At 43.3% G+C, this 21,169-nt stretch overlaps 1 protein-coding gene across 1 annotated transcript; it reads right to left on the bottom strand.

Annotated features, from left to right (window-relative positions):
• Positions 1-673: 673 nt before the first annotated feature.
• On the bottom strand, positions 674-19,794 carry ARHGDIA (Rho GDP dissociation inhibitor alpha). The gene is made up of 6 exons (XM_015825158.2): positions 19,693-19,794; positions 5,102-5,312; positions 4,096-4,179; positions 3,291-3,367; positions 3,095-3,158; positions 674-2,240 (listed from the first exon to the last, which is right to left on the bottom strand). Exons 2-6 carry the CDS (start codon positions 5,289-5,291, stop codon positions 2,041-2,043), a joined length of 615 nt encoding a protein of 204 aa, XP_015680644.1. The 5' UTR covers positions 5,292-5,312; positions 19,693-19,794; the 3' UTR covers positions 674-2,040.
• Between the last annotated feature and the right edge of the window lie 1,375 nt (positions 19,795-21,169).

Here is a 21,169-nt window from a genome sequence, read left to right as displayed (position 1 = left end):
GTAGCTAAAAGGCCTTTCTTCCTCCATGAAACCCAGTTCCCTTCGCCAACATCAGATTGGAAAACCAAACCAGGGGAACATGCGGCAGTGGCAAATTCACAGTATACATACAGAATTGAAGTTTGATTAAATATAAGCAAGAATGGGTTCCCTATATATTTTATTCACACAAGGCACACTCAAATACTTAAGATTAGTTTTTAATCTTAATGTAGAGCTAGCAACCAGAAGCCATTTTAATGTTTATAAACCAATATCATCATCATTTTGGTACAATGAGAGGGAAACTAGAACTTAATATATTTTTTACTGATTGCTTTTAGTATTAATTTGTATTATTTCTTTTGTAAATAAGATACCGTACGTACTTTGTATAACAACAAATAACGGGATGTCTGTACAAATGTTAGGGTTTGTAGTGATTTGCAATTGTTTCTCAAGATGATGCAAGCTTAGTTTTATATATTCAATTAATGAAATAATAAGTTTTAAATCAATTGTAAAAATATAGTTTAACTGCTGATTTTTTACTTCCCATCCACTGTCTTTTCTCATTTTCTTCTTTCTTCTATGTAATCATTTATTCTCTAAATGTTTTAAAATAAATTCATAAACCCTCTATTTCATAGCAGGATTGCAAGGAATCGAAAAAGGACACAGCAAAACACCCATCAGTTTCATGATTTTATTTTACAGTCAGAAAAGGGGAAGCCAATGATTTCAAATCTGTTAATCCAGATATAAGATATGTAGATAAATCAATTTAACAAAAATCTTCTCTAAGGAAAGCTTAGGGGAAGGAATTGGGGAAGAGAGAGCAGTGAAGGAACCACACACACACATAGACTTGGTCCCAGTTCTAGTATCACTTTGGGACTCACAATAGCCAGCTGAGCAACAAGGTGGTCGAGCTGGATCATGCCCACCTGACAAGCAGAGGAGACGCTCTGCAGACTTTCTACTTCTGACTGTTAGATTAATGGGATTTTGCTGGGGACAGTTGGACTGTTTGGGCACCGTGAAGAAAAATAATCTAATCAAGGCAATAATAAATACTGACAGGCCAGGCACATGATTTCAAAGGCAGACCAGACACATAAGGCATTCTCTGCTCTTGAATATTTGTCCATAACAAGCTCTTTGTTCAGATCAGGTGAGGAGTAGCTCAGCTAGGAAAATGCCCTAAAACCCGGAAACTACGCTGGGACTTTAGTGCTCTGCACCCATTTGGAGTGACAGAACAGAGAAATGGCAATGGTACTAGTAACGTCTATACCTACCAATAGGTCACCTCTCCCTACATCAGATGCATGGGCTTCTCTGGGCACAGGGAGCCTAGAAGGATATTATTCTGAGCCATCTTTAAGCTGTTGCAAGTCCTCAGTCCAGGAGGATGTTTATCTGCCTAAAAGATGCAAACTGGAAAAAAGGGGAATACACGAATGGGACCAGGAAACGTACAAAAAAGGGTAAGAAGTCTGGGCCCCTCCCTGGAGGATGCATGTTATGTAACAAACATTAAGGCATCATGGTTACAGGAAACGTATCACAAATGGAAAGGCAACCCACATCCCCCAAAGAGAAAATGTAGGCCGTGAACATGACTAAGCCTGGCAAGTGCCTGCCACCCCAACTGTTTCCAACCTGCACGGAATGATGATTTCTCGGCACCTCGCCCCTTGCTCAGAGACGGCAAGGGGTGTGTGTCTCCCAATCCTTTCCCCTACAGACAGAAATGTTGCTTGCTTCCCCTTTACCACCTGCCTGAAATGTATTGAAATGGGACAGCAGCAGACCTCTTACTCAAGGCCAGAGAGGGATAAGAAGCACTTCTGCCTCTCCACTTGGGAGGCACAAGGCAGGTTTGGTCATTGTTATTGATTCTTGGGAGGAAATACATACAAGGCATTGAGCCAAAAGGTCTTCCTGGTGAGCTAAAAATGGGAAGGGAAGGTTGTCCAATGCCAGCACTTTGGTACAGGGAGGGGTTTCTACTGTAGCCACTGTCTGAACAACTCTTGGGACTTGGCATTGAAAGGGCTACTCTTTCCATTCCTTCTTGATAGTCAGGTTCCACTCCCAGGAAAGGTGGTCCGTCTTATCGTCATCTGTAAATTTAGATCGGATGTTGTAAGTGCCCCGGGCCAGCATGCCCTTAGGGGCTTCCTCCAGCGGGGTTAGAAACTCATATTCCTCAGCCCGTGGCCCATAGCTTCCAACCATATAGTCAGTCTTGTCAACTGGAAAGAGAAAAACAGCCGTAAGGCACGAGTCATTGGAAGTTGTGCAGTGTGAGCTGTAGATAGAAGGTCAAAACGCACTGACAGCTGTCTTAGAAATGAATCCATGCTGCCTATAACGAGAACAGCATCAGAATTGGGCTTTATTTTGTATGTGCTCAAGTGTCCTGATTTCTTTCAAGTCCAGCTTTATTCTGAAATCTAATACCCATTTTGGGATATGGCCCATCCATCTTTCACACTTCTTCTGAAATCTGATTCTTATCCTTAAGTCTTATACCCATTGACATCTTGCTCTGCTATTGTGGATTCTTTATAAACTTTAAACACTACTTCAAACAAGTATTTTTGGTCCCAAACTGTGTCTTCGGGGTTCCAATATAGTAACATGCCTCAGAAAGCGTAGCCATATCCAGACGGACTACCAGATGGATTTAAGGTACCCTTATTTTTGTCAATCAGCAGAAAGTGAAAATGAAAGTGCTTTCCTTCTTTTTACAGTAACAATTCCATTATCTTGTTCTAATTGGGTGAGACAGATTCAGCTGAGAGAGAATGGCAATATCAATGGATCTTCACATTGAAGAAAAGGTGTGAATGCATCTTTAATTGAAGGATCAATTGAAGAAAAACCAAAAGCCACCCCAAAGTAGTTTTGAGGGCTATGTGTTCTTTTAATATTTCACCTGTTTTGGGCTGCCATTCAAATATGAATTAATTTCCTCTCCATTAGGCAAGTACCAGGTTTCAACTCTACTTTGCAGCTCCTTTCAACCTAGGCTAGACACTATTTTTGGGAAAATACAAAGCTACTTCTCTCCAAGTACAGCATAAACAGTAGAATGGACACTTACTTTTTACTCCTTTCCTGGATGTGTGTTGAATGTACTTGAGCCCTGAAACAATCTCTTTCTTTACCTATAATGAGCAAGAATATATAAAATCAATGCACACTTTTTAGCCAAATGCTTTCCCTCAAAATTATATGCTGAATTATTCACAGACTGACCATTCTGACAGGCACTACAATAATTCAAAAGGAGATCTTACCCGAAAAGAGATTTTTATCCGGTACTCTACACCTTCCTTCAGAACAAATGCCTGCTTCTTGAAACCCTCCAAATCACCTGAAAGGAGAAAATAGGAATTATTTCTCCCAGAAGATCCAAATCTGACAAGCAACCTGTGCAGTCACTTCTATGTGCAATATGAGTTTTAAAGCCTGGTTGTAATCATGGGCACCAATATGAACCAGATAGGAAACTAAATAGAAAGCTTACATTACAACAAAGCAAAATATTTGCCTCTATTATACTTATTTGCAACAGCACTTTTTGTTCCCGCAAAGCTGGCATTGGAAAGTTAGACAGCATCCTGGTAGTCCCCTCTGTTCCTGTGGGAACTGCATTGGCTGCCGATTTGCTTCTCGGTCCAATCCAAGATGCTGGTTCTCACCTTCAAAGTCCTTCATGGCTTGAAACCAGGTTATCCGAAGGAGTGACTTTTCCCAATTAAAGCAGGGAGGCAGAAAATACTACAGGTCCCCTCTACTACGGAAGGTCCATCTGGCGGGACTAAGCTAAGGCCTTAGCTTAAGCTTTACAGAATAGATAAAATGTGATTTCCAAAAGAATAGCCACCATTATTGGGGTGTGGGGTTTTTTTTTTGCCGCAACAGATTAAGCGTCTTGGGGGCATCCTCATGATTTACCCATTTATTGATACGTCAGACTTCATGGACTAAAGTTTGTTTTATGCATCTACTAAAATTATCCAGAAACCTGTATATAATAAACGTATTTGTCTTTAAGATGCCCCAAGTGTTTGTCCTATTTTTTTGATCCAACCCACTTACCTGTCAGATCCAACTCCAAGGGGCCAGGAGCACTTGGACAAATCAAAGTCAGTTTTGTTACCACCACATTTGGACTAGAAGGGTCTGCAATAGAAGAGAAAATGTATCTCAGATAAAACATCAAAAACTGTCTGCCATTCCTGCAGTGTAACAGAAGTGTATGCCTAGAAACTCTGGTCTTCTTTTAAGAGCTTTCTAGTCCTCAGCACGGCAACTACAAACGCTTATACAAATCTCTCCCATCAGATATTCTCCAATTGTTTGAAAGTTTATTCGTTGTGGGGTTTTTTTTCTTAGCCTGACACTGCTGGTCTTAGGATTTGCAATGTAACTGGTGAATGCCAGCTTTTCGGAACTTTTCCAGTCATCTGGCAAAGCATATGGAAGAGACGGAGATAAGAATGATGGGAAAACAAGGGTGCCAGCTTGCAGAAAGAGCAGAGCAACAGAAAATGCCTCACTGATTTCATACTGCAGCAGAGTGACAAGCCCACAGTAGGAAAACAGATTGCTGATCTCAGCCAGGCACTCTGAAACCTTCCTGGAGTCATAAGTGATCTCCACTTGCTACACTTTCTGAAATTGACAGGGCTCTTATCAACCAGCAGAAAAGACTTGACCCACAGGGTTAACTCTTTCTTCTAAGTATTGTTGCAAGATCATATAAAATGAGGGCTTCGTGCAGCCCACAAGTCTGAAACCACTATGGCAAGCTAAAATTTCCTCGATTGTGGTTTACTCTACAACCTCAAATTGTGAGTTCACCACAGCATGTAAATTATATGCTAGTTTTACACAATTTGATGAGCTACGCACCATATTGCAGCTAAGAGTAGTATATGAACCCAAGGATAGCCAGGAACCTGGCATAGGCCAGCTGGATTCCATATCCCCATCCAGATGATGGAACATTCTGGTTTCTGAGGCTAAGACAGGTGTCCAAAGGTGTCCCTTTTAATGCTCACACACACTCCTCAATGAAAGAATGTGTCTTTCAGGAACTCACCAGTAGTAATGGCAACATTTCCCAGTAGGGCTTCCTTATACTTGCGTAGACTTTCATCATCTTTGTCCAGTTCCTGGATTTCCTGGATGCTCTTTTGGGCCGGGGGCTTGTAGTTGATGGAGTGCTCATCCTCCTCATTTTCAGCTGCAATCTGGGCCAGCTCCTCATGGGTAGGCTCTTGCTCAGCCATCTCTGCAACGATGTCCTATGTCTGAGAGACGTACACAAGGACATTAGTACCTTGGGGACTGCAACAGTTTTGTCTGTTTCTCATCTGGAAAAATATTGGCTTAAAAGTTTAAAAAACTGGCCATGCTGTTTGGCTTAAATCAATGGTGGCGAAACTATAGCACAGGTACCAGACGCGGCACTTGGAGCCTTCTCTGTGGGCACAGATGCTGTTGCCCCAGCCTTGCCTCCGCCCGCGACCCCCTCCTCTCCAGCAGCCCCCCTGGAGAGTCGCCCCCGAGCGTGGCCCACGTGGAGCAGCGCAGCCAAGGACATGGCAGCCAGGCAGCGTAGACAAGACTCTGCCCTCATGCCCCAACACGCACAGTTGATGCTGCAGGGCGCGGGCAGAGGGCGTGGCTGCCATGGCGCTGCAGCGGGCCCTGGAGGCGGTGAGTGGCCCTGCGGGCAGGCAGGGTGGGGCGGAGCGGGGGCAGGGCAGGGAGTGGAACGGGGGTGGGGTAGGGGGTGGTGGGGTAGGGGGTGGGGCAGGAGCAGGAGCAGGGCCAGTTTTGGGGCACTCGGTCTCTAAAAGGTTCGCCATCACTAGCTTAAATAATCAAGGTTTGGATTCCTCTTTGAGAAGCAGAAAACAGTAGATTCCTACCCAAAGCACTGCCTTCAAGAGAGAGAGAGAGCAATTAGAGCACTGTGCCCTCCATCAGTAAGATTTTCATGCAGGATATAGATTCTGCCCTTCAAGGGAAGTCCAATTAAGCAATGTGTCAACGCTGCTAACATCTGATGTTCTTGCTTTGACAACAGGTGGAAATGCAGCCATTTTTCTCTACTGCTTTTAGAGCTAATTGATGCTGGGAGGGGGAATGTGGATGAGACTCCAGCTAGTCATAACAATAATAACTCAGCCGTGGGAAGCCAAGGTCATTGGGCCCAAAGTTGATAAAGTTTTGGCGGCTGGAGAGCTGGGGAGGAAGCCCACGCTTCAAGCTAATTGGGGAATGTGATTTATACTGTTAATTGGAGGAGGGAATTGTGCTTTGTTACTTTGTATCCAGGGGAGGGGAAATTAGTTTTTGGTTTTGACTATGTAGCACCAATACTTTGTTTCTCGAATAAAAGATTCTTTAAGGCAATGATGGCGAACCTTTTAGAGACCGAGTGCCCCAAAACTGGCCCCACCCCTGTTCCACCCCCCCCGCCCCTGCCCCACCCCCACCCTGCCTGCCCGCAGTGCCACTCATCGCCCCCAGGGCCTGCCACAGATCGCCCAGCAGCGCCATGGCAGCCACGCCCTCTGCCCGCGCCTTGCAGCATCAACTGTGCGCGATGGGGCATGAGGGCATAGGTTTGCCACCACTGCTTTAAGGTAAACAATACCTCGAAGTTCTTTTGAAGAGTTTCATCTGTCGGAATCATGTCACAATGTCTACTGCTGTCTTCTAGCCTCCAATGCAATGCATTAGTTTATTGCTGGCAAGTAGTACCCCATATAAGTTGATCACCCCACAAAACTGCAGAGTCAGCAGCTGCCTTGTTTTTTGGGGGGGGGAGGTGGGGATGGCCAATGAAGTCAATTGCAGAATGCCAAGACCAGCTTAAATAGCTCTTTCATTGGGGGGAAGGAGCAGTAAATAAATTTCCAAGAACTTTCTAAACAATTAATAAAAAGCAACAAAGCAGGTGGCAAAAGTAACCATAGATACTGAGGAAGTTATTTCACACATTCTCAAGTCTCCTGTTAACTACATAAAGCTGCAAACTTTCACTACTTTCACTACAAAGCTTTCACTACTTCCTTTTGCATCTTTCTCAGACTCCATCTGACAAACATGCAAAGATCAGAAAAAGAAGTTATGTCATCCGACACTTAGCAGATACTGGAACCCAGCCAGAGTAATTTACATTTGCGATGCACTGAACTGCCTAGATGTGAACCTGCCGCTCCTAAAGTACACACTTATTTGCATCGCACAGTAAAGAGAGCAAGGTGAGGCAGGATGGACCCATAAGTTGAAATAATGCCAGATGCTTTGCCTCAGAATGTGACAAAGAGAAAGTAATGAAGAGATGCTAAAACAATTCTTTTAAGCTAGGGAGAAGCAACTTCTCTACTCTTAGGAGCAAAGGTAAAATTTTGAGAGCTAGTTATGTGTGATTCCACAAAATGGCTGTCATGAGGAACTTGTCTGTTCACGATATGGCTGCCAGAGCATATATGGAAGTGCCTAAATACCAAGTACCAAAACTAGTGAAGGTACATTTCATTATCATCTTCTCCAAAATGTTCTTTATCATCTCTACTTATTTCAATCCTATTCTTCCCCAAGCAGGTAGACATACTTCCAACATAGCACAAAATTGTAGTTACAGTATCCACTTTTTTTTAATCTTTCAAGAGAGCTTAGGGCCGTGGTGGTGAACTTGTGGCACGCAGAGCCCCCTCTGTGGGCACGCGTGCCCTCGCCCCAGTCCTAGGCCTTCAGCTGGGTTTTATAAAACCTTTTCGCTTTAGGCCTCTGCCGCTGTGTGCAAAAAAAAAAAAAAAAAAGGTTCAATCAATCAATCAATTTCAACTTCTCGTGGGGGAAAAAAAAAGATCTCGCAAAGTTGGAATTGATTGATTGAACTTTTTAGTCCTACCCAGTCTGCCGTTACCACCGCAGCCACGCCCACCCAATGGGCCACATCCATCCAATGGGCCATGCCCACCCGGCACCCGACGATACATATGTGGGTTTTGGGTTGCAGTTTGGGCACTCGGTCTCTAAAAGGTTCGCCATCACTGGCTTAGGGGGCCTATGCTGGATACAGCAGCATTTTTGTAAGTAAAGCAGTATGCCAACTTACATTTTAAAAAAGCAGTAAAACAGTTTTTTTGCAGGCATCGGAAGGGCTCCATTCCTGTATTCATAGGAACAGGGACAGTAAACCACAAACTCAAGTCTACCGATGCATTTAGTTTTCAACATATTACAATTCTCAGCCAAAAATGGTCATGTTGAGAAGTATGAGAACTATGGGAACATGGCCAAAGGATACATCCTCAGGAATGCAGCTGCAAACTGGGGAGGAGCAGCTCTCTAAGGTTTCAGGTGATAAAACTAGAGATGCTGAAGACTGAATCTAGGACTTCAAAACAGGTACTGTATTACAGCTACAGTCCACAGATGTTCTTCTGTATGTAAAGCTCTGATGTCCTGGGAACATCTATGCCAGACTAGTCACAAATCAATGTTTCGCCCAAATTGGCTTAACACAGGAAGCTCATAGGAAGAGGCAGCAACTGCACGTATTATACTTGGATATACAATTCAATAGCTCTCAAATGTGGCAAATGTAACAATTTATCTTCAGGTAGAGTTCGAGATAGAAATGCACTGCATTAAGGATTCAGTCAGGAAATTGAACTGCTTGTTTGTTTGTTTTAAATATATTTTAAATACTTCTTTAGAACAGAAATAGTAAATGCCACTCCTGAACACAGCACGGAACCTTTTTATTTATTTTTTAGTGAAAAGAAGAAATATAGGTACTCAAATATGAAGCACTGCATCATCTATAAACGGGAAAGTGCAATTAGCCACATGGAACAAATCTGTAGTTTCCACCGAAGAGCAGTTGAGCTTCCTGAAAGTGGGACAGGCAGGCAAGTGACACAGAATCCAATTACCGGTATCTAGCCAAAATGGGGCCTTCAATCTAACAGCAGTACCCCACACATATGCCTACCTACAATTTGGCAACCGTCTCCACATCTTTTACACCTGGCTTTTTCAAGAGGGCACCTAGATCCCAGTTTTTCACAAATGCAAGCATCTTTCAAGGTTATTTCAGCCATTTATTCTCGTTAGTGTTCTCTGATAGGATTAGTTATGTGCAAACCATGTGCTGGTCACTCCATATGAGCATCAGGCATGCGTAATATACCACCGGGAAGAAAGAATCTTTAAAAGTTTTCTACTATAATTTAATGTTAAGCAAAAATGCTGGGATATGTTAGGCCAGTAGTGGTGAATCTATGGCACCGGTGCCAGAGGCGGCACTCAGAGCCGGGCACGCGTGCCGTCGCCCCAGTCCTAGGCCTTCAGCTGGGTTTTATAAAACCTTTTCGCTTTAGGCCTCCGCTGTGTGCAAAAAAAAAAAAAGGTTAAATCAGTAAATTTCAACTTTTTGCGGGAAAAAAAAAGATCTTGCAAAGTTGGAATTGATTGATTGAACTTTTAGTCCCACCCAGTCTGCCGTTACCACCGCAGCCACGCCCAGCCAATGGGCCACGCCCACTCAATGGGCCACGCCCACTCAATGGGCCACGCCCACTCAATGGGCCACACCCACCCGGCACTCAACGATGCATAAGTGGGTTTTGGGTTGCAGTTTGGGCACTCGGTCTAAAAGGTTCGCAGTTTGGGCACTCGGTCTAAAAGGTTCGCCATCACTGTGTTAGGCCCTCTCACCTTTTATTTACAGGAGGGTAGAGAATGAGGAAAATAAACAAAAGAAGAAGGGGTTTCTCAGACAATGGAAAGGAACAGCTTCTTTCCTGTGGGGAAAGGAAGCTGGTAGATTTAAAACCACACCAAAGATGCATTTCTTTAGATTAATCATTTCAGCCAAAGTATATGTCCATTCCAAGGAAAACCAGATGCCGCATATTCTCCTCTTGAATGCTTTTTGTATCCAAGCCAAGGAAAGCCCATTTATCTCAGAGCACCTGTATCCTGTAAAGACTGCGCTATGTGCAGCATCTTCCGACAAACGGTCTTCGGAACAGCAACAGGAAAGGCTACATGAAGAACTACAGAAACTATGGTTTTGGAGACAGGAAGTTTGACACAGTATCAAGGAAGCACCTCTGCTATCCGAAAGGCTACTCAAAGTCCTCAGCCGCTCAATCTTTATCAAGTCTTCACCAGTGGGCAGGGAGCCCTGAAGAAAAGCTCCAGAAAGACAATAGCATTCGTAAGCAGAGCAGCCGGCTGTCAAGACTACGAGAGTATAAAATGATGTAGCTGAGCCTTACATCACTGCAAGCAGCACACCCTCCCTTCAAGTCAGGAAGTTGGCTCCTATCCCAAGGGTGGGTCCACATGCCTTTAACATTACACTGGAGACTTACTACAAGTGGCACAACTTCGGCTGCTTTCCTGTCTAAGCTAGGCTGAAAGGTTTCTGTTCCTGTTCCATTTTCAACTCAGTCAAGGAGAAAGGAAGCCTAAGCTGGCCAAAAGATAATGCAGTTCTTACTCCAATTATACTACACCTTTGATACTCAAGCTGGTGCTGCCAAATTCACCAATGCTCTTTCTCCATCAACCCTTCTAAAAGCTATCAAGGATTTGTTGCAGACCCCCAGCTTTGTGAAAACTTCGTATATTTACGTGTGAAATATATATACAGTAATCACCTATCTCTGAGCCCCATCCTGGGATCCATATGCGAATTATGCTAAAAAAAAAAAATCACTTCAGGATGAAAATCTTACAACTTTTAAGACATCCTAGGAGCTTAGTATGTCCCTAACAACAGAAACAACTGTTAAAGCACATGAGCTTCATGCAGTAAGGGTCAGAATAGTAAGTGAACTGTAAGAGGAGCTATTTATAAATATGCGATGGCTTCCTAGCAGCACTGTCACAAAATCAGAATGTTTTCTTCTGACATTCCTTAGGCCCAAAAGCTAATCCTCTAAAGACTGCTGAAATGCAACAAGCTGTTTTGATGGCCAAACTTCCCAGGGAGAACCTGACTCCTCAACACAGGAGAAAGAACTATCCTAGAGCAGTGTTTCTCAACCGTGACAATTTTAAGGCATGTGGACTTCAACTCCCAGAATTCCACAGCCAGCATTGCTGGCTGTGGAATTCTGGGAGTTGAAATCCACATGCCTTAAAATTGTCAAGGTTGAGAAACACTGTCTTAGAGGGATTTACAGCTGCTTTTCTTCTAGAACAGACATGTCAAACACAAGGCCCGGGGGGCCGGATGCGGCCCGCAAAGTGGTTTCATGTGGCCCGCGAAGCCGTCCTGGAAACAGTGAGGGAACGGCCCCCCCGCTGCCTTGGCCCTGGCCCAGGCCAGCCAGAAGCCAATGTACAATTTTGTGGTGGCCATCTATGCTGAAGCGCATTCAGTCTTAGCTCCACAAGGCCGTCTAGAAACAGCAAGGAACCAGCCCCTGCCGTGTCGGCCCCGCCCCCTGGGTGCATGCTGGGGAGGTGTCATCCTTTGTGAGGAATGAAGAAATGGACCATGCCTTGGCGCTTTCCCCGGTCCCACCCCCTTCTGCCAGAGACCCTCAGATCTGTCCCACTCCTGCCCAGGCCCCTACAGGCACCCTTGACGCAAACAATGTAGAGCTGGCCATGCCCACCCAGTAGGCCACACCCACTCCATCCACGCCCACTCAGTAGGCCGCACCCACCCGGCTCCCAAGGGCAACCACAATGCTGATGCGGCCCTCAATGAAATTGAGTTTGACACCCCTGCTCTAGAAACATGTGGATGTTTGCAGGAACCAATATTGCCTTAATAGTGTCAGGAATAAGCAAAGAGGCCCAGGGATCTGTGCACAGGGATCTGTGCACAATCGATAAAGCAAGGCACTGTCACTCCAGGGGTCAAGTACCGCCTCTTGGATCATCAGATCATAGATACCATGCCCCACATTAACAGAGGAAGGCTGGGCTAGAAATAGTTTGCTATAACATCTGAACTTCCTCTTCCCTCCCCCAACAGTGTACTAGGTTCAGTGGAATAAAAATGCCTACAAGGAACAAAAGCCTTTTATCTGTAATTTCCAGGTGTAGCCAGGTGTAGCCGATTCATTTAAGTTGCATTCTCAGATGCCCTGCCCAGAAAACCCACAAGGAGAGAGGTGCTAAGAAACAGCTAGGAAAGTACTCCACAATTACTTCAACTTTTCATCTCTTTAAAATTAGTAAAAGTAAATAGAGAATAAAGCTGCCAACTTTTGCAAAATTGAAGTCCCAATATCTTTAAAGTAGTAAAATAGTGATCCATTTTTGGTCATCACATTACCAAAAAAGATGTAGAGACTTTGGGAAAAGTGCAAAGAAGATTAAAGGCCTGGAGACTAAAACATAGGAAGAACGGTTGCAGGATTTAGGAATGGAGTCTAGAGCAAACTGCCGGCCCACGGGCTGGACACGTCATCCGGAAGCCGGGCCCACCCCATTGCCAGCAATGGCAAAGCCATCCCGATACGTTGGGTGACGTCGCATCACATCACAAGTTTGACATGTCTGGTCTAGAGCAGAGGTCCCCAACCTTTTGGGCATCAGGGACTGATTACGTGGAGAGGAGTTTTTCTGTGGACTTCTGCGGGCGTGGTTTTGTGTGCCTCCCTGCATCCCATGGATGGGGCTTTGCTTATTTGTGCAGCCCGGTTGCTGGCATGCCGTAGCCCGGTACTGGTCCACGGACTGGGGGTTGGGGACCCCTGATCTAGAGAAAAGAAGGACTAGGGGAGACATGATAGCAGTATTCCAGTATTTGAGAGGCTGCCACAAGGAGGAGGGGGTCAATTTATTTTCCAAAGCACCAGAAGGCAAGACAAGGAACAATGGATAGAAACTAATCAAGGAGAGAAGCAACCTGTAATTAAGGAGAAACTTCCTAAAAGTGAGGACAATTAATCAGTGGAACAGCTTGCCTTCAGACTTGTGGATGCTTCATCACTCAAGGTTTTTAAGAAGAGACTGGACAGCCATTTGTCTGAAATGATATAGGCTCTCCTGCTTGAGCAGGGGGCTGGACTAGAAGACCTCCAAGGTCCCTTCCAGCTCGATTCTAATCGAGTACAAAGCAGATATTATGGCAAGAGTAAAGAACTGAATAATAAGTTATATCCCATTGTTCAAGGTTTTTTAAAAGCCCTAAAATCAAACAAACTAGGGTGTTTGCACAGAAAAAAGTCTCAGATTGGAAAACTCAGTAGTTTGGATATTCAGTAAAGGAAATTGCTGTACTGCAGCACTGAAAAAGACTAAAGTATCATGAGAGACACATGCAGTAGAACCCATATGGAGCATATCCAGTTTGCAGATATGTATCTATGGCAAGTATAAATCACAACAATATATGACAGTATTCTTCATACATCTGATTTCTGCATATGAGAACTTGAACTAAAATGAAATTGGCAAAAAGAATGACATTTTTATATAAATATATTGCTATACTTTTATTAAGCCAACAAATTGTACAATACAATTTGCAGATCTCTGAATTTCCAAGAAATTACTGCCAAGTAACCAGGTTAAAAAAAAAAACTAATTTAAAATTGAGGGAAGGGGAAAAAATAAATCTGGCTGGCATTAACACAACAGGTGTACCAAGATAGCCTCTTAAATATGCCAACTGAGATATTTATTTAGCTCGGTTGGCTTATTTAAGAGGGTATCATCTTAAATAAGCCAAATGCAGAAGGGGTATTACGTTGCACAACGAATCTTCACAAAACTAATGTTTATCAAAAACCAAGATATTTTAAAGAGAAAATCTTTTAGTTAACTTGAATTTGCAATCCTTGTTAAAACAATGCAATTGCTAAATGCCTATACAGCAGAGTTTCAGATCCTCCAGTCCAAAGCACAACCTAGTTGTCTAATACTATGTTTCTTTTTTGGCTTGAGTGGTAAGTATTAGAATATGAGAGGGGACTGGAAGAGGAAGAAGAGTCAGAAAAGGATGACTGTGATAGCTTCTAGGGCAGGGGTAGGCAACCTTGGCTCTTTTATGACTCGTGGACTTCAACTCCCAGAATTCCTGAGCCAGCATGGCTGGCTCAGGAATTCTGGGAGTTGAAGTCCACCAGTCATAAAAAAGCCAAGATTGCCTACCCCTGTTTTAGGGGTAGTAAGAATGCTTCAAGTACCAATATAGGCTAACACGTTTTTTAGGAACATATCTTATCCTAAATATAGCTAGACGAGCCAGTTTGAAATGTGTACCCTTAAAAACAAAAAATGAAGAGCTGTTTCAACATTAATATAGCTATTAAAGATATAACTCCCAAAGAAGAGGATGGAATCTCACAGCTGAAGCTGAATTTAAAGTTTTAAGGTGGCTCCAAATGTAGATTAGGAAGTGCAAAAATACAAGAAAGTTGGCCTGTAGACCAGTGGTTCTCAACCTTTTTAATGCCGCGACCCCAACCGGTCATAAGTCGAGGACTAAACCGGTCGTAAGTCGAGGACTAAACCGGTCATAAGTCGAGGACTAGACCGGTCGTAAGTCGAGGACTACCCAACCGGTCGTAAGTCGAGGACTTTCCCTGCCCAGGAGTGCCGTGCACGCGTGGTTCCGCCCCCTGCGCCGGCCGAGGCGTAGCTGGCAAGCGGCAGAGACGGAGCAGGTCGACCACCAGCTGGCCCAGCCCAAGGGAAGTAAGGCACCCGCCGGAAAAGGAAGAAAAAAATGGCGGCCAAAAAAAATGGTGGACAGCCTTGCTTGGCGACCCCCGTGAAATGGTCGATCGACCCCAAATGGGGTCCCGACCCACAGGTTGAAAACCACTGCTGTAGACCAACTTTCTCCATTTTAAATGAGCATCTCTTTATATTTTGGGCAGCAATAAATGATTCTCCTGTTAATTGAAAATATTTTTATAGAGGAAAACGCCCAGGATCCACTCCTTGAGGACTGTGGCAACAGAGAAAACCTGAGCACTCTATTTGTAGCTTGCCCTGATCCAGGGGTGTCAAACTGCCGGCCTGCAGGCCAGATGCATCATAGTGAATAGGGCCCACCCCATTGCCTGTCACGTGACGTTGCGAGTTTGACACGCCTGCCCTAATCAATCTTGTTTAAACAGATTTTCTACTCATTTCAGTTCTTGCAACATGCCTCAACTCTTTGGAGACTTCTAAAACAAAGGAGAAGCTAAATGGAAGCAAACTCTCAAAAACTTTCTCTTCTCAGAAAACAGAAATCAACTTAATCTGATTATAACCCTGAGAGGGAAACCTTCAGCGATGTAAAACTGAGGGCTTTGCTACCAAGAAAATCTGCAGCAGAGAAACTAGAAGCTTTTTACGCAAATGGTTCTCAACATTCAACCATTAATTCACTTGGGCTTCAGTCAATGAATTGGAAATATGAGGGGGATCCTTGGTGCTCAGCTTGGTTGTTTTCTTGCAGATGTTTCATTACCCAAACTGGTAACCTCAAACTGGTTCCATTATCCAATGGACACATCGCAGCAAATATTGACAAGAGTAAAAACAAGTCATTTCAGGAATCTTCTCTTTTATTAGAAATACTATACTGCTAACTGCAAGTATCAGAAAGTTCTCAGATAGAAAATACTGGGCTAAACAAATACAAAATCAAGTAATGATACAAACAATAAAAATAATACAATATAAATAAAATTAATAATAGTAGTAAGAGTTGTGTGCTTGCAGTTTTGAATGCTGGAAGGAAACAAGAATCTTTACAGAAGGGTGGCACAACACATTAAGAAAATCACAATCAGGCAATTCGATAGACTAAATGACCTTTTGGCACAGTGGTTGTTGTCAATGCCAATTCCATCTATTATATTGGACCAATGCAATCCTTTTCTCTCAACGTATCTAAATCACTATTATCTGCAATCTACTAAACCAGGGGTCTTCAAACTCGGCCCTTTTATGACTCATGGACTTCAACTCCCAGAATTCCTCAGCCAGGCATGCTGGCTGAGGAATTCTGGGAGTTGAAGTCCATGAGTCATAAAAGGGCCGAGTTTGAAGACCCCTGTACTAAACTATGCTAGGCTGAAAGCACTGCACTTCACATCACACTCAACAGCCACTAATGTATTTCCACAACCTGACAAAATAGTAACACCATCTCTTCATTAGCATTTTTTTTTCTAATCAGGAAGTTTTTCAACATTTTCATTCTTTTTCAAGGAAAAATGGCTAAGTCAAGAACCAAGCTTTTGCCCCATCACATTTATCTCTGTAGTGTTTCACCAACATCAAGACTGGGCAGATGTCTGTTCCTTTAAATAAAGCACAGGATGAACAGCCTTGCCCAAAGAGTACCCAAATCAACAGAGAAGGTATGGATATGGTTGCCGTGTGCCTAGAAGAACATTTTTATCCTCATTACATCCACAATGTATCCATATAGGTTTTTATCCTCATTACTGCCACACAATGATGAGACAAAACACTCCTTCAGATGCTTTGTATTCAGGCCTATACAGGGAAAGGTTTTGTTTTATTTTCAAACCTAAAAAGTTGTCAAAGTAATGTGTATGTGCTAGTAATGTGTACAAGCAGCTTGTCAAGACAAAATCTCACCCATATTCATCATCTCTGCTACTGGTAAATCTTATAACTAATTATCACCATCATTGTAGGCAATGTGTGAAAGTACCCAATTGCCATCTTTGCTCTACACAGAAATCAGAACAGACCACATTTTCCTTAAAGTGATTTGATTTTTATTTGCGCCATTAAATCTGATGCCAAAAGATGTCATTTTTCTCATGGCAAAAACAACACAAAACCCTGAAATATATGACAATAATTACTTTTAATTTATTTAGTTATCATAATGGTAACACCAAAAATAGCTATTATTTACTGTTGTTCTTTTTAGTGAATTTTAAATAAACATTGCTTGATAAACTTCGTGAATAATAGATGGACAGCATACTATTAGTTCACTTGTTTTGCATAATATTCCAGTCTTAACCTGTGTAACAGTGAATTCTAATATTACAGCCAGTTTTCTGAAAAGTTTCCTCCTTAATCTATAAACTATATCAGTGATGGTGAACCTTTTAGAGACCGAGTGCCCAACCCCCCCCCCCGCTCTGCCCTTTCTGTCCACAGGGCCACCCACAGCCTCCATGGCCCACCGCAGATTGCCCAGGCAGCCCTGCAGCACCATGGCAGCCACACCCTCCACCCATGCCCCCCAGCATCATCTGCGCGTAATGGAGCGCGAGGGCAGAGTATTGCTCCTGCTGCCCGGGTGCCATGTCCTTAGCTGCGCTGCCATGTCCTTGGACCGCGCCCAGGAGCAACTCTCCTCTGGGGGGGCTACTGGTGAGGAGGGGGCCGCGGGGCTGGGGCAACAGCGTGTGTGCCCACAGAGAGGGCTCTGAGTGCCGCCTCTGGCACCCGTGCCATAGGTTCGCCACCACTGAACTATAGTATGTCAATATGATAATAATAGATGCCTGTAGGATTCCACGTTTGCCAAAATTACCTAAATCTATTCATTATGCTAGATAAAAAGCTCAATAAAAGATCCACATAGTTACTGAACAGGCAGCAATATAACTATTACTGTTCTGGGCCCAGATAAAACTAATAGTTAAAATTTATTGGTCATTAAGTTTCCACAAGCCTTTTATTCTCTCTCTCCAAAGAGCTGGAAAATATTATTATCCTTCATAATAAAAGCATTTAATAATTACCCAGTTCTAATTTTTCCCTAATTTTTCTGGTAATAGAAGTTTATTTCATATGACAAACAGAACAGGTAAAAGTAGTAACATACCCAGTGTTTCTGTAATATTATGAATCATCACATATACTTTTTTTAAAGGGGGTATTTATTTGTCTGATTGGCAATAATTCTGAAATGTATTTATTTTAACTCTAGAAACATGAAAATATATGGGCTATGATGATATATCTTGTTCATGCCAAAGTTCCCTTTTCTTAACCTGATATTTAGATATTATGTGCTGGTTCAAACTAAGCTTAATCCATGTAGCCTATCTTATTTTCAGACAATTTTCTTTCAAGAGGCATTATGAAAACTTCATTCAAAAATCATCAATTTCTTCATAACAAAATAATCCTAAATAGTTACTGAAGGCTTTACAGAAGCTGTTCAAAAATAAAGCAAATGTGAAAGATGAATCCAGAAGGTTATAACTAGCAATACATATTGAATCTTTCACAGCTAAATGTGTTATCTACTTTGAAAAGTTTATAATTGTAGCAGGTAGCAACATAGAAATTATATAAATGCACACACATCCTAAATATAGTCAAATTAACATTTTTGTCCTATTAATGTAATAGTTTTCTTAACCCAACATATGTGAATAGACATATGTAAATAGAATCCCATCATTTTCAGTGATGATTATTAGATGGGATGGAAAATACAGTGCAGGATCACTGTGCAGTATGGGTTCAGTGGTACAATGGTACAAGTAGTCCTTATTTAGTGACAATGATGCAAGGATTGGTCACAAAGTTACTTTTTTATTTAGGACCTTCACAGGTCTTTAAAGCAAAGGAAAACTGAAATAAGATAATCACAGTCACAGTTTCACTTAGCTACTGTTTCACTGAACAACCAAGTTGCTCCAATTATAGTTGCTAAACAAGGACTTACCAGTAGCAGATTCAGGTAATGAAACTCTAACTATGTTTACAGTGAGCTATGTATCCTATGGTTACCAGTAAGATAAAAAAAATAGTGTCCATGATAACCTGAACTACAAGTTAACTGACTATATTTAAGGCCAGCAGGCTGTGAAATTCTAATTCATCTACTTATGTGACAGTTTTGTGTAAACCAGTGTTTCTCAACCTTGACAATTTTAAGGCATGTGGACTTCAACTCCCAGAATTCCACAGCCAGTATTGCTGGCTGTGGAATTCTGGGAGTTGAAGTCCACATGCCTTAAAATTGTCAAGGTTGAGAAACACTGGTGTAAACCCAGAAAACTGAACCACAATTAATCATGGGTGAGCATTTGAACAAATAAAGCCACAGAGATTATCCAACAGATTTCAGAGAAAAGAATCTTTAAGAAGAGATAAAAATGGGTAGAATATTCCCTCAGCATTGATAGTGACCTACACTGAGCATTTAACTAACACATGAAATGCTAGGAGAAAAGCTATGAGTGACCCCAGCAGTGAGAATGAATTGGGGGAAAAAATGCTCCAAAAAAAGTTACAGATCTAAAGTCCACATCGGGCGGAGCGGAAACTCAGCTATTCACGGCGCTCTACAAAGTGAAAGCAAGGGATCTTTCGGACGGCTACCGAGAGCTACCAGACAAGGGCGTTTGAAGACACGGACCGTCTACAGCAGGGGTAGTCAACCTTGGCTCTTTTATGACTCGTGGACTTCAACTCCCAGAATTCCTGAGCCAGCTAAGCTGGCTCAGGAATTCTGGGAGTTGAAGTCCACGAGTCATAAAAGAGCCAAGGTTGACTACCCCTGGTCTACAGCGCAAGCCTACGGCTAGCACGCGAATCTCCTGCAGGGAAAATCGAGCAGGAAGCGGCAACCGCGGAGGCGCCAACCGGGAAGGCCGATGGAACACCACTGGGGAAGGGGGTGGGGAACCCCCGCCGGACACAGGCACCGGCTCGGCCCAACCCTCCACCGAAGCAAATGCAGCCTACCCAGCACGTGCGTTCTCTGCGCGCTCCTGGTGCTCTGCCGCCGACGGTGACGAACGCCGCCCGCCACCGCCCAGATCTACCCCGCGCGCGCACCCCCGCACTTCCGTGTTACTGACCAAAACGTCACTTCCTTTCATTGAGCAAGCAGTGGGCTTTCTTTCCACTGCTCTTCGGCGCCTTCCTCCCGAGACATCACTTCCCTTAAATGGGCCCCCATTGGCTCCCTAAGCAAAGGCGGGGAAAGGGAACCAAATACGTGAGGGGAGACCATAGAGAATGTATGCTACGGCTAGAGCCTCCTTGTGACGCCTTCTTTTGGGTAGAGAAAGGCGGGGTGGGGTGGGGGGACGAGGAAGAATCGCTCTCGCCTCGCCCGGTAGCCATTTTGGAGTGGTATTGGCGGACTTTCGGTTCCTAATGAGCAGAGGGAACAGGCGCTCCTATTGTGGGGGAAGAAAGCAGGAGGTCCCCAAATAAAGCTCGAGGTCGCGGCACGCCTTCTATAAGTTGACCGCAACTTTGATGCCGGACGTTTCGCATTAGTGGGAAAGCTTTGCCCAACGATTCTTCCAAAAACTTCAAAACTAATGCTCTTGATAGCTGCCCAATTCAACGATTCTTGCTTCGGCACGTTAGATTGAATAAAATACCCTTTACTGTCCCTCTCTCTGTGTGTGTACACTTGATTATTTAACCCGAAGCTGCAGTCCATTCCCTTCCAGCTTTGCTTCCTAAATTAAAGCAGTCCTGCTAATTCCAATGTAACTGGAGAGCGACTTGTTCTCCAATATTCATTGAGGCTATAATCCTATGAATTTTATTAGGCATTATAGAAGAGGGAGGGCCGCAAAGAATTATTGTGTAAACCTGTAGACAGTGACGTCTTATGTGGTCGGCTGGGTCGGTTTTGCTTTAGCTCATTGCCTTTGCTATAATTTTACGAAATACCATTGCACAAGACCAGTTTTAATAATAGCAACTAAACTAAGACTGGCAGATCACCCTGAAACCTTCCCAACCATCTTGATAGTTATAGCGTTTGTGTGCTATACTGTTCAGTTTCCAAATCATTTCCGACTCTGCGACTCCATGGACAAATAGCACGCCAGGCTCCCGTTCTTCGCCGTTTCCCAGGGTTTGTCCAAATTCATGTTCATTGCGTCGATGTTCATCGTATTATACTGTAATTCTTACTTATAGCAACTGAGAACTGAGATTGCTTTAATTTATTATGACCAATAGCTGGCCAAACATCATTTGGTAAAGAAATGGCAAAAATTCTAGCATACAGTACTATATTTGCATTCCGATTGTTGATTTTATACTTTTCACAATATTCCTCATTAACCATTCCACAATTTCTACATGTTACGTATACTATAATCTGTTCATTTAGGGCTGCTTTTTCATAGTTTTTCTAAGTAATGATGTCCAATTTCAAAGAAGTATATCTTTTTCACTGCCCTAGGAAAATACC

Source organism: Protobothrops mucrosquamatus, unplaced genomic scaffold (assembly GCF_001527695.2).
Source record: "Protobothrops mucrosquamatus isolate PMUCROS unplaced genomic scaffold, P.Mucros_1.0 scaffold2515, whole genome shotgun sequence".
NCBI classification, from domain to species: Eukaryota; Metazoa; Chordata; class Lepidosauria; order Squamata; family Viperidae; genus Protobothrops; species Protobothrops mucrosquamatus.
The sequence above is the reverse complement of the archived record's forward strand: the minus strand, read 5'-3'. Positions and strand labels throughout refer to the sequence as shown.